Here is a 13,302-nt window from a genome sequence, read left to right on the forward strand (position 1 = left end):
GTGGAGAAGAGATATTGATCACGGTGCTGTCTGCCACGACAGAGGACGCGGCTGCTGCAGTCAAGGCCGTGGCCAAATAACTGGCTCCCAGGGTGGCTGTGGTGGCAGCAGTGATCCTCCAGCCTGCAGAGGCCCCCTCCCCGAGCCTGGCCCAGCTCTGGCCCAGCCCTTGGCTGGACTCCTCCCACACAATTTATTTGACATTTTATTTTGGTTTCCCCTACACCCTCAATCTGCCGGGGAGCCCCTGCCCTTCACCCTGCTCCCTTGGCCAGGAGTGAGTGAACCACGGCCTTGGTGAAGCTGCCCCTCCTCTTCTCCCCTCGCACTACAGCCCTGGTGGGGGAGACCGGGCGGGTGCTGCTTGTGGTTTCGGTTTGTTTTGTTTTGTTTTGTTTTTTAATTCAATCTGGAATCAGAAAGCTGTGGATTCTGTGCCCTTCCCCCACTCATCCCTGGTCTGGTCCCTTATTCCCCAATAGCCCTTCTTCCCAAGCACCACCCCCACAGACTGGGGACCAGCCCCCTCCCCTGCCTATGTCTCTCCCCAAATCCCTTTAGATGGGAAGGGAAGAGGAGGAGAGGGGAGGGGATCTGCCCCCTCCTCAGGCATCTGGGAGGGCCCTGCCCCCATGGGCTTCACCCTTTCCTGTGGGCTCTCTCCCCGACACATTTGTTAAAAATCAAACCTGAATAAAACTACAAGTTTAATATGAAAAAAAAAAAAGAGAGGTCTCACTTTCTCTTCCTGTTTCCCGTCATGGCGCAGGATCAAGGGGAGAAGGAGAACCCCATGCGGGAACTTCGCATCCGCAAGCTCTGCCTCAACATCTGCGTGGGGGAGAGTGGAGACAGGCTGACCCGGGCAGCCAAGGTGCTGGAGCAGCTCACAGGCCAGACCCCTGTGTTCTCCAAAGCTAGATACACCGTCAGATCCTTCGGCATCAGAAGAAATGAAAAAATTGCTGTCCTTTGCACAGTCCGTGGGGCCAAGGCAGAAGAAATCCTGCAGAAAGGTCTGAAGGTGCGAGAGTATGAGTTAAGAAAAAATAACTTCTCAGACACTGGAAACTTTGGCTTTGGGATCCAAGAACACATCGATCTGGGGATCAAATATGACCCAAGCATTGGTATCTACGGCCTGGACTTCTGTGTGGTGCTGGGTAGGCCAGGTTTCAGCATCGTAGACAAGAAGCACAGGACAGGCTGCATTGGGGCCAAACACAGAATCAGCAAAGAGGAGGCCATGTGCTGGTTCCAGCAGAAGTATGATGGGATCATCCTTCTGGCAAATAAATTCCCGTTTCTATCCAAAAGGCTAATAAAAAGTTTTCAGTGAAATGTAAAAAAAAAAAAAAAAAAAAGTTGCAGTGGTTAAGAATCCGCCTGCCAGTGCAGGGGACACGGGTTCGAGCCCCGGCCTGGGAAGATCCCACACGCCGCAGAGCAACTAAGCCCGTGCGCCACAACTACTGAGCCTGCGTTCTAGAGCCCATGAGCCACAACTATAGAGCCCGTGTGCTGCAACTACTGAAGCCCACGTGCCTAGAACCTGTGCTCCGCAACAAAGAGAAGACACCGCAATGAGAAGCCCGCGCACCGCAGGGAAGAGTAGCCCCTGCTCACTGCAACTACAGAAAGCCCGCGCACAGCAACGAAGACCCAGTGCAGCCAAAAAAGAAAAGGCCATAAATATTATAAATAAAAAAAAAAAAAAGACACCTACACAAGCCCCCTGCAGCTCACACCCGGCCTGGTTTATTTGTAAGGCCCCTTCTCCCCTTCTGCCCTGGCAGAAGTCTGACCTGGGAGACGTGGCCTTGGTGCGCTGAGCGCCTGGGGGTGGGGGTGGGTGTGCCAGAACTGGAATCTCAAGAAGGACCCAGGCCAGGAGAAGCGCGAGGACACTGCGGTGAGGCGCCGCCCAGCCAGCGTCCCGAGCCTGGCGCCCCCAGGACGGCCCCCGAGGCAGGGACCGTGGGGGCAAGTCGGCCCCTCCCCGGGATCACCTGCACGGGGCGGGGCGGAGCCGGGGGCGGGATCCCGGACGGCCGGAGCTGGGGCTGCTGTGGTGGCGCCGGCGGGAGGCGGAGCGGGCGGCGGCCGGAGCGCAGGGCTCCCCCGAGCAGGTAGGAGGCGTGGGACGCCGGGGACGCCGGGTCTGCGGGGGGCACGGGCGGCCCGGCTCAGGCGCAGCGGCTCGCTGTCCACCTGCCGCGCTCCGCGGAGGGGTGACAGGAGAGGGAGAGTGAGGAGTTCCCAGTCCCACCCCCACCTGCGTTGGAAGGGGTGCCTGGGGTCTGCGCGCGAGGGCGGTGGGCGGTGGCCGGGGTGGAGGGAGGGATATCGGTCACCTTTTGCGGGTTTTGGAAATGGGGATGGGGCACAAGTACAGGTGCCCGGAGTGCCGAGCAAGCTCGACCCTCGCGGAGAAGTGCCCCGAGCGCCAGCCTGCGTTTGGGGGGTTGATATTACGGGCATCCAGCAGGCAGGTCGTTTCCTTGTCCCACACCTCTCACCAAGCCTCCGGCTGAGGGTCCGAGACTCCCCGGAAGAAAAGGGAGCGGACTCGGCGAGCCAGGAGGTAAAGGGATTTTGAACCACTCAGGACCTGTGTTGGCTTCATCTGTGAAATGCGCGTCTGGATGGGTGAGCCCTGTGCGGAGACCCCTCCAGGAGGAAGATCTGCGATGAAAACCCCAGCAGGGGGAGGAAACCAGTGTTCTAGCTCAGATCAGCAAACTCAGCAGCTCCGGGGTGGCTCACTGGACTAGCTGCTCCAGAGGAAAGAGGTGGGGACATGTTCTGTGGGCTGGATATCTGGCAGGAGGAGGACATGGGTGTGTCAAATACTAGAGCAGGCTTAGCAGGACCAAGGAAGCCATCTAGTCTGGGACGAGGATCTGGAGGGGTGCTTGGAGGAGGTGGGATTGAGTAGGGGTGGGGAAGAAAGCATAGTGCTGGTGCTTTAGAATCAGTCAACCTGGGCATCGGAATCCCTGCCTTGCCCCTTAGGTGCCAATAACTTAGTCTTGGGCAGGACCCTGCATTTCTCTACAGTTCCCTTTGCTCCGTAAGTGAAACAATTTCTTTGACAGAGTGTCAGGTAGTCCATATAAAGTGCTTAGTACAAGGTCTGTATATTATAGGCACTCCGTAAATATAAGCTGTTAATTTCCACTAGACTGTAGCTTCTTTTTTTTAATACGTAAATTTATTTATTCATTCATTTATTTAATTTTTGGCTGTACTGGGTCTTCGTTGCTGCATGCCGGTTTTCTCTAGTTGCTGAGAGTGGGGGCCACTCTTTGTTGCCATGGCTTCTATGTTGCGGAGCACGGGCTCTAGGTGCGTGGGCTTCAGTAGTTGTGGCACGTGGGCTCAGTAGCTGTGGTGCGTGGGCTTAGTTGCTCCGCGGCATGTGGGATCTTCCCGGACCAGGGCCTGAACCTGTGTCCCCTGCATTGGCAGGCAGATTCTTAACCACTGCGCCACCAGGGAAGCCCTAGGCTGTAGCTTCTTGGGGGCAGGGGCCATGTCTATTTGGTTCACCATTATATGGTGCCTGGCATATAGTAGGTCTCACTACATATTGGTTGAATGAATGAGTATGTAGTATAACAGTTGGCATGTGGTAAGTAGTCAATAAATAGCCGTGAATTTAGAGATGATCAGATCCTAACAGATGGGATGATGTAGGAGATGGTTGTTTAGGTGGATGGAGCAGTGTAACAGATTAAGATAAGCCCAGAGTAACAGATTTGGGGCACCCCCTGTTATGGGGGGCAGGGGAGTAATATGATAAGCTCATCCAGAGCACAGAGGTAGGGAGGGCACACAAAATCCTGGAATCCTGAGTCCCAGCAGCCACATGGGCGTAGATGAAGGAGCTGGAACTCTAGGTAGGTCAAATACCTTTCTCACATCCTCTAAGTGTCCACCTCCAAATTACAGGGGTAAGGGGCGGCAGGTGGGCAGGGCAGGGGGGAAGACACAGCAAAGGACTGTGGGTACCTGATGGGAACAGAAGATGAAAAGGGAAAGGGACTCCCATGGCCCCTTCGTGGGGGTGGGACATTCCTCACCTTGTCCTGCTGTCTCCTGGCTGGTGGTGAGGTAGCTGAAGGGGGCAGTGTGGTGCCAGGTGGGCCAACTATGTGTGTGCTGAGCCAGGCTCACAGTGAGTTGGGCTAGGGGAACGTGTTGGGTCTCTGGGGGAATCTGCTGCAGTGGATTCAAAGCTTATCCCCGTGGCCGGTTTGCACACCCGTTATCACCCCTGTGGACAGTGGCCACTGATGCCTCGGGCTGGGAGGGAGCTATGTAACTTGAGGTGGAGCCACTCTTAGCAAAGTTAGCCTGTCAGCCTGTCTGACATCCTGGCAGGCAGCCTCATTGGGTTTCCATCTCCCTGTGGTGACTAGGAGTCCGTGAGAAGCAAAGATCTGAAGTGGAGGTGAGAGATTTGGGGGGACACATCAAGAGGAGACGGGAGGCGCTATATCTCAAAAGAGCCAAGTTCAAAGCTTCTCCTTCTAGCACTTTCCATAACTGCTCATAATCAGTTAATGTCTGTGTTTCCCACCGACTGTAAACTCTATGGGAACAGGGAGCAAGCCTGCCTCCTTCCTTGCTGCATCCCCACCTACAACGGTGTCTGGCACGTGGTAGGCATTCAGTGAATGTCTGTGGAATGCACAAACCTGGGCTGAGGACTGGGACTCTTGGCGTCGAGAGAGGAGAGCACCCCCTGACAGAACTGATGTAAGCATCACAAGTTCTTTTTCCCCTGTCTGATCCCCACCTCACAGCTTGAAGGGTACGTCCCCCTGTCACAAGTTCTGTGCCTCCACCCTCTCTCCTGCCACCATCAGCGTCTTTTCTCAGGGAAGAATCCACTACTAGTAGACATTTACACCTCGGGGGGAGGCCTAGGCACTGTGCTGCTGCTCCCAGCCCTACTGCCCTTGACAGTCAGCCCCCCGGAGACCCCCGGGGCTTTGAGAGGAGGAAAGCGACATCCAGGCTGATCCCCATCCCATTGCTCCTGGGGCTCAGGGTCACAGAAGGTAGGAGCTACAGAGACCCTTAAAGGTAACAGAGGGCTCCCTCCATTTAAAGGTGAGAAGACGGGTCCAGAGAGGATGAGATACACTCGGTCAATGGAGGGTTAGGGGAGACCTCAAGTCTCCTAATCCAAGTGCTTTGTCACTAGAGTGGGCTTTGAGAGTCTCTGGGAATTGTAAATCCTGCAACATTTCTCTTTACTTTCCAATCTTCCAATAACATGGAATGGAAGGTTAAAAAAAGAATGGTAAAGTGGATTTAAGTTGCCCAATAAACCCTTTTAATTAAAAAAACAACAACAAAAAACCTCATATGATGAAAATAGACCCCAAATTATGTATGTTCACTTTACTTTTTAAAAGATGTATGTTTGATATTGGAGAAAAGTAATCTAAAATAGGAACCTCTCTAAACTAGGCTAAGTATTGCTGGCCAGCAGTGCCTGTGTTATGATGCCCCCTGCATGCTGCCATGCGAGAGCCTCTGAAGGCAGCCCAGAAGCAGCGGCGTGTTTGTTTCTCCTGGACAACCTCCAAGCGCTGAGCACACCGCCCTGTTGGGCTCCCCATCTCCATCCATCTGGCCTCCTGATGCAGTCATTGACATCTGGGCTTCTGGCATCCCACTCTTTGCTTTGGGATCTGGTAGGGTGGATCCCTCTTTGCCTTCTTTCAGAGGAATTCCTTATCAGGAGGAAAGATCCTCGGTGGGCAGGAGGGGGCAGGAAGAGGGGAAGGGGACTGTGCCAAGGCCAGAGCCTGCCAGCAGGTCTCTGGATTCCTGAGCAGGGCTGGGTGTAGGTAAGAGTTGAGGGGGTAGGGCCAGTGGCAGCTGGGCTGGAACCTATCATGTGGTTTGTTGAAACTCCTGGGGGTGCTGGCTGCAGTTTGGCCTAAGGAAGGAAAAGAGGGTGTGCCAGCCTCTAAGACAGAGAGGCCTGTTCTTCAGCCAGCTTCCAGGCCTGTTGTGAGGGGCCTCCTGCCTGGGCCAGATACTCCTGAGCTGTTGGGGCCCTCGGTGGGGCTGCCAGATCCTATGGTACGTCCCGGGCAGCTTCAGGAGGTGGAGGGGACGGTCTTAGAAGCTCCTGGCATCTCAAGGAGCCGTGCAGACCCTGGACTGCCAGCACACCTCGCTCCATCCAGGGCAGCCTCAGCCAGCAGTGAGGATGGGGCACAGAGCAGGCACATAGGCCTCTGCTTTTGAGCTGTGGGATCTTGGTCAAGCCACATCGCCTCTCTGAGCCTCAGTTTCCCAATGTATTAAAGAGGATACTATCCGTGGTCCTCCCTTAATAAACATTAGTTTCCCTTCCCCTTCAGAGAAGCTTGTGTCTTGGGACCTGTCGAGCCAACTTTTAGGGCCAACAAGCCTCAGGATTTTTCAGTTCCTCCAGAATCCTTTCACCATTCATTCACTCACTCATTCTCCAAGGCTAACACCTGCCTCGGGCCTGCACTGGGAATTCAGCTCTTTTTCCTGCTGTTTGGTTTCTGGCAGACTCCGGCACACATGGCCTGGCCTTGAAGCTTCCATCTGTTCCTCCACTGGGGATGATCTCTTTCAGTCTGTCGTACAAAATAAAAAGCAATTGTGTAACTTGTTCCCCTGCTGTTGTCCCTAATCCCCTAACCCTCCTCCAAGTTCCCTAAGGTTTTAGCCTGCAGGTCTCAGAGGGAAATAAATGGTTAACGACTGCTTGCTGAGAGCCTGTGTTTGCTGGTGCCCACACAGCGCTAAATGCTCCACATGCCTCAGTCCCTTTAACACCCACGGCAGCCCAGGAAGTGAGTAGTATTATTCTCTCGGTCCCTGCTAAGGTTCACAGACCACTTGCTGGTGGTCACAGAGCTTACCAGGGATGCAATTTTGCCTTCGTGGACCCCTTCCTCCCTAAAACATATTAACAGTTATATTAATGACTGCATTGGTGTATTAAAACATTTTCTCCAACCTAAAATTTCCTGTTTTCTTCTGATTTTGACAGAAATGAGAACATTTTTGTGAGCCCCGGAAAGTATTGTGAGCCCTGGCACTGTCTCCTGGGCCCAGGAGAGATGCAGGCCCTGAGGCTAGGTAGAAACAAGGCTGAGATTCCCGCCCACGCTGCTGTGGAAGTTCTAACCTCCTCCCTGTACTGCCCTTTAGCAATTAAAAAAAAACCAAAAACAAAAAAAAAGCAAGAAACTGTAGAAAAGGGACTAGTTATCTGAAATCTTAATGCCTGTGGTGGTATTAATAGTTGTCTCTGGAAAATGTAACGGGTTTTTTATTTACCTCCCCACCTTCTGCCTCGCTACTTCTTGTTTGTTTTTTTTTTTTTTGCGGTACGCGGGCCTCTCACTGTTGTGGCCTCTCCCGTTGCGGAGCACAGGCTCCAGACGCGCAGGCTCAGCGGCCATGGCTCACGGGCTTAGCTGCTCCGCGGCATGTGGGATCTTCCCGGACTGGGCCACGAACCCGTGTCCCCTGTATCGGCAGGCGGACTCTCAACCACTGTGCCACCAGGGAAGCCCCTCGCTACTTCTTGACCAAAACTTTTCAAAGAGCCAAGACCACTCTATCCTCTTTTGTGGAAATTCTAGACACCCCGTCTTGGCCTTCTATCCAGTCTCAGACCTAAAGGGTGGCTGGTTTGCCCAGAGGACAAAAGGGGATTCATTTATCTTATGGGAGCAGCTCCAAGTTGCTACCTAATCCCTCGAAACATTATCATTGGTCATAGTAATAATAACAACAGTAATTCATATTTTTGAGAGCTCTCAATGTGCTGGGCATTTGCTAATCACTTGGCATGAACTGTCTTATCTCCATTTTACAGATGAAGAAACTGAGACTTAGGAAGACCAAGTGAGGTGCCCAAAAGGAGGTGCCAAGATAGGGACCTTAGTAGGGAACTGAGCTGAGTCTGCTAGACCGTTGTAGTTACTGAGTCCAAGCTCTCTCTGCGCTGCATGACAGGCCAATAAATCGGAGACGTTGAGGTGAGGAATAGTGACTATTCAGAAAGCTGGCAGACCGAGAAGATGGCAGACAAATGTCTCCGAAAAACCAACTTATTGGGTTCGGATGCCATTTTCTTTTATAGAACAGAGAAGGGAAGGAGGTGAGGAAGTAAAGTAAAAAGGCCATAAGATTTGCAGATGCCCCTGGAACGGCCAGCCTCGGTGACCAGACGTGTTAATTTCTTCTTTCTTGCAGCCATCCACAGGTGGACAGCGTCCGGATGTTTCCCTGAACAAAGGCACTTTGGTTTAACATTCAGGAAGAGGGGCAGGGTTCCCCAAGGCAGGCCATTATGTATAGACAATATCCTTTTAATGAACAAAAGCAACTGAAAGCAAAGGTTAAACAGATCCAATCTGTAGTCACATTTAGCTCTTCCCTGTTTCATTGTCAGAGCATGACCTCCCCGAGGGCAGGGTCCATTTCCCACGGTCTCCCGGTCACCCACCACAACTTCCAGTGTGGAAAGACACACTTTCAGTGTGGAATGAATGAATGGTGGACTGACCTCTCCACTGTCCTGCTCTCTAGGACGCTTACCCACTTCCTGTCCCTGCTCCTTGTCTTGGGACAGTCACTACCTCCTGCCTCTGTAGTGCAGAAGTTGACAGCTACAGCCCTGGGGGGAGTCTGGGGCAGCTCAAAGCCCTGCTGGAATAAGGGACTGATCAAAGCAGGACAAGCTTCAGGCATTCACTCCTGCATCAATGCCCATCCAACCCCACCACCCACCCCAGCCTGTGGGATCCCTGCAGTCTACCTCCTGCCAAGTCTGCTTCTCCCTGGAACTCCAAGGTGAAGCCTGACAGACACACAGGCAGAGTGCCAACAGGAAGGAGGTGGCTGAAGGAGTCTGTGTGGCTCTCTGGCTCGGGGCTCATCTTTTTTCCTCTTAATGCCTTTGGCTCTCCCCCAGGGCACATTACCAGACTAAGAGCAAATACCCACAGGGGGACATGAATTCACCCACGAAAATAATCAGATGCCCTAGAAGTACAACTACTATACAAGAAAGACAATAAATCAAGCTGCATATATCATCTAAAGCAGAATGATTGAAGTAGATGGACCAAGATTTTGAAGTAAAGCACGATAATTATGCCTAAAAAGATAAGGGAAGACATTTGTAAAATAACGCAAGGACAAGAAGTCCAGGAGAGAACCAAGGCAAAAGATTAGCTCTGAAAGATATACTCTTTAAAGTAAAGGACACAATAGATGGTATAAATATCAGGTTGGATATAAGTGAACAACTAACTAGTAAAGAGGAAAATCAGATTGAGAACTGTCCCAGGATGCAGGAAAAGACAAAGAGAGAACAAATGAAAAAGAAAACCTAAGAGATGGTGGGTAGAAGTAGGTGTCGCTAAAGGAGAGAAAAAGAAAAATGGAGAACAGGGAAGAATTGAAATAATGGAGATGAAATGTTCCAGAATGAAAGGAAAATGAATGAACTCAGATTGAAAGGACTCATGGAGTAGCCAACGGTAGAAATAAAGAAAAATCCACACAAAGATATCATGGTAAAATCGAGAATATGACGGACAAAGAGGAAGGACAAAGAAATAGCATCCCTTACAAAGGGCCAAGAATCAGATTGACATTATACATCTCAGTAACAGCACTTGATCCAGGAAGTCAGAGTAATGTTATTATAAGAATTGAAAGAAAAGAACCCTTTCAATCCAGAATTTTAAAGCCAGCCAAATTGTCATTCAAACATGAGGTCATACTAAAAATATTCTTAGGCAAATAAAGCCTTAGAAGGTGGAATACACAGAGACCCACATTGAACATACTCATGAAGGAAATACCTAAATAATAAAAGAAACAAGTCCAGGACGTGCTGCAAGAGCTATGGGAAGCCGGGGTGTTTAAGTCAGGGGTCAGTGCAAGAAACAGAAGCAGAACTCGTCATTTTCGGTAGGAAGGGATTTTATGCACCTAATTCTTTCAAAATATTGGAAAGGCTGGAGGCTTCCAAAACAATACAGAACTGGCCAGACTGGAGAGCTATGGCACCTGCCGTAATCAGGAAAGTGAAGGAATCACAAGGGCTGCCCGGAGCTGTTGAATTTAAAGATACACAACCATGGCCATGTGATCCAGGAATCCGGAAGCTGGTATGCTGTAACTACCCAGATTCTGGAACTCAGAGTCTGGCTACAACACTTGCTCATCTTTTTAACAGAGGACCAGCCTTGGGCCCAGACACTTTGGGAGGTAACACTGTCCAGCTAGAGTTTAATGACATTGATCCGTTTCATCTATTTTATTTTGTTACTTTCTGTTGATGGCAAGTGACATTGGTTTTCCATTTTCAGAAATGATAGAACATTTCTGTTTAGAGCATACTTTTAAATGTTTTAAAGGAAAAGTAGGTCCAGGGATCTCACTGCAAAGCCATTGTGATTGGTGCAGACAATTATTATAAGTAGTCAGAGGTGGAAGAGGTGACCTAGGGAGGAGGGGACAGTTGGGTCTCATGACAGAGGAAGGTTTAGATTGGTGTAGTACTGGGAAGATAGCACTGGAGCGAAGGCCAGTGTGCTGATTATCTATCCCTGTGTAACCAACTACTCCAAGACTTAGTGCCTTGATGCTGTCTGTCGCGTGGTCTCGGTCAGATCTTCACATCTGAAGGCTCAGCTGGCCTGGGCGCCCCCAGTGGCTCACTCATGTGGCTGCCTAGTGACACTTGGCTGTCAGTTTTGAGCACAGCTGGGGCACATCTACCTGTGGCCTCTGCACGTGCCTTGGGCTCCTCACAGCATGTCAGCTGGGTTCCAAGAAGGAGGTTTCCAGGAGCAGGCATTCTGAGAGGCAGGAAGCAGAAGCTGCCACTGAAGGGCTATGCCTGGAACTTCCGGTGTCACTTCTACCATATTCTAGTGGTCCCAGCAGTCACAGGGCCCACCTAGATGCAAAGGAGTGGAGAAATAGATTCTACCTCTTCAGCGGTGAGCAGTGGGATGGGAAATACTGTGCAGCTAGCTTCCCAGTGCTGGGAAGCATGGGTGAGTTTAGGAGACAGGAAGTCACTCATTCCCTGCCTAGGGCCGGGGAGAAAAGAAGGAGACGGGTGCTGGTGGATAAAACTGGAAAAGTTTCATGGAATACCTTAGTTGATGAGACGAAGAATTAGGGCTTTATTCTGTAACCAGCCAGAAGCGATTGATGGTATTGGAATGAAGGAGAGACACCGTGCAGAAAGCCAAGGTCTCAGCAATTCTTTCTGCAACGAGTGGGTCCCCAGGGAAGAAGGCTGGTAGCTTCTGTTCCTTTACAGTAGAATATCCCAGCAGCATGATGGAGTGAAAAAACACATTGCCCCCAATCCACTAAGCATTTGTTAGACAGTTACCGTATGCCAGGTGCATGACCAGGCCAGGCATCGTGGAAGTAAGTCTACGATTCATAAACCACTGGACTATCCTGCGAATTCCAGTATTTCTACCTTCATTCTGTAGCTTCTAGATCTCCTCTTGGACTCCTCATGGACCCAAAATCTTTTGCTAGGACAAGTGTCCTGGGTTTGGACTAAAAAATTATGATGCAGGGCCAAGTCCAAGCCCCGTAAGCACCCAGAAGAGGGTGTGGCTTAGCCCTGGAGTCTACAGGGAGCGGAGCGAGGGCCCCTGATGGTCGGCAGCAGGGCTCAGGGAGCCAGAGCCCAGAGCGTTCAGTGTATGTTCAAAGCCAACCCATCCTAGGGCATCTGCGAAAGCCCATCTCTTCCACGCAGCCTCTCTGTGTGCGTGAATTCGCTCCCCATGAAGCTCCTAGAATAGAAGGGAAGACAGACCTGTCTACTAATTACAACACTTTCATATGATCAATGCTGTAAGCAAAGCACCTATGAGATGCTGTGACGTCTCAGAAGACATCGACCTACTTGAGATTGGCGGGGTTGCTTTGGGCAGGTCTTGGAGAAGGAAAGCAGCATTTATCAGTGCCCACTGTGCATCAGGCACTCACTTTTCTAGAGGGTTGACATGCATTGCTAAATGACTTATGCATGCAAAACCTTCACACGTTTATGCGATAAGGCTAAGTAATTGGCGCTTATTAACAATTGTTATCTCATTTGATTGTTGCAACCAGGAAAAAGACAGGAATCACCAAGCCCAGTTTACAGATGAGGAAACAGGCCCAGAGAGGTTAAGTCACAGGCCCAAAGCCACTCAGGCCGGAATTCAAGCCCATGTCTGACTCCAAACCCCACACCTCTGTCCCCCGCACCATACCACCATTTTGAGGGAAAGGGAGGACTTCCCGGGAGAGGAACAAATCCTGTTGGGGGGCGTTGGGGACTCAGTAGTCCCAAAGAGCCAGGGTTCGTAGTGTGTGGGTTCCAAGATGGGATGGGGGAGAAGGCAGGAGAGAGAGCTTTGAATGCCAGGCCAGGGTGCAGGGAGAAGGCTGGATTCTCTCCCCAGGGAGGGTCCCGCCACTCCCTAGCTCACACTATAATCTCTCCTCCCAGATCACTCGTAGCCTGAATTCCACGTCCTTCAAGTCAGGGCTAGGCCTGGAACACGGTCTCCTGAGTCCCAGCCCAGAGCTCACTCTTCACCCACCTTCCTCCTTGTCATGGCCTCCCTTTCAGGCTGCGGTGTTTGCTCAGAACCCAAGCCCGGGGCAGAGAGCAGAGAAATATTTACTTATGTCACCACCAACCCTGCCTCCTGGCGGCCCCAAGGGCTACACAGAGAACTTCACAGAGAAGTTCAGTTATATAACCCTGAGTTGACACAGCAAGAAGGAGAAGGAAATAAATTATAATTATTCTTTTTCCTCAGTCTTGGACACACTTTGGATAGCTTGATATTTGCTTCTCTGCTTCCTCATCTTATTGACCTGGGGTCTCCAGGGACCTTAGTGGTTCTCGATCAGCTGTTGGTTTTAGCCTTGATTCTGGTGAGGCTGGGGATTTGGGGAGGTCGTCCTAGAGGCTGGGGAAGGGAGAGAAATGAGATATCAAAGGGCTGCTTTATGCCAAACTCTGCCGGGGCTTTGTATGCATAAAGTCATTTTACTCAAGCAGGAGCCCAACGAAAGTGGTTCTGTTTATTACCTCCCTTTTGCAGAAAAGGAATGGAGGCACAGAGAGGTTAAGTAACTTCCCAAAGGACACTCAGCAGAGCCAGGTCAGAAGCTCTGAGGCTTCTAGTTTTCAAACATCTCACATGGAATCCATGGCATAGGGATCCTGGAGAGAGCAGAACA

General features: G+C 51.1%; 1 protein-coding gene across 1 annotated transcript; it reads left to right on the forward strand.

Annotated features, from left to right (window-relative positions):
• Positions 1–760: 760 nt before the first annotated feature.
• Positions 761–1,339, forward strand: LOC136121705 (large ribosomal subunit protein uL5-like). Its single transcript, XM_065875694.1, has one exon. It carries the CDS (start codon positions 761–763, stop codon positions 1,337–1,339), a length of 579 nt encoding a protein of 192 aa, XP_065731766.1.
• Positions 1,340–13,302: the final 11,963 nt, after the last annotated feature.

Source organism: Phocoena phocoena, chromosome 1 (genome assembly GCF_963924675.1).
Source record: "Phocoena phocoena chromosome 1, mPhoPho1.1, whole genome shotgun sequence".
NCBI lineage: Eukaryota > Metazoa > Chordata > Mammalia > Artiodactyla > Phocoenidae > Phocoena > Phocoena phocoena.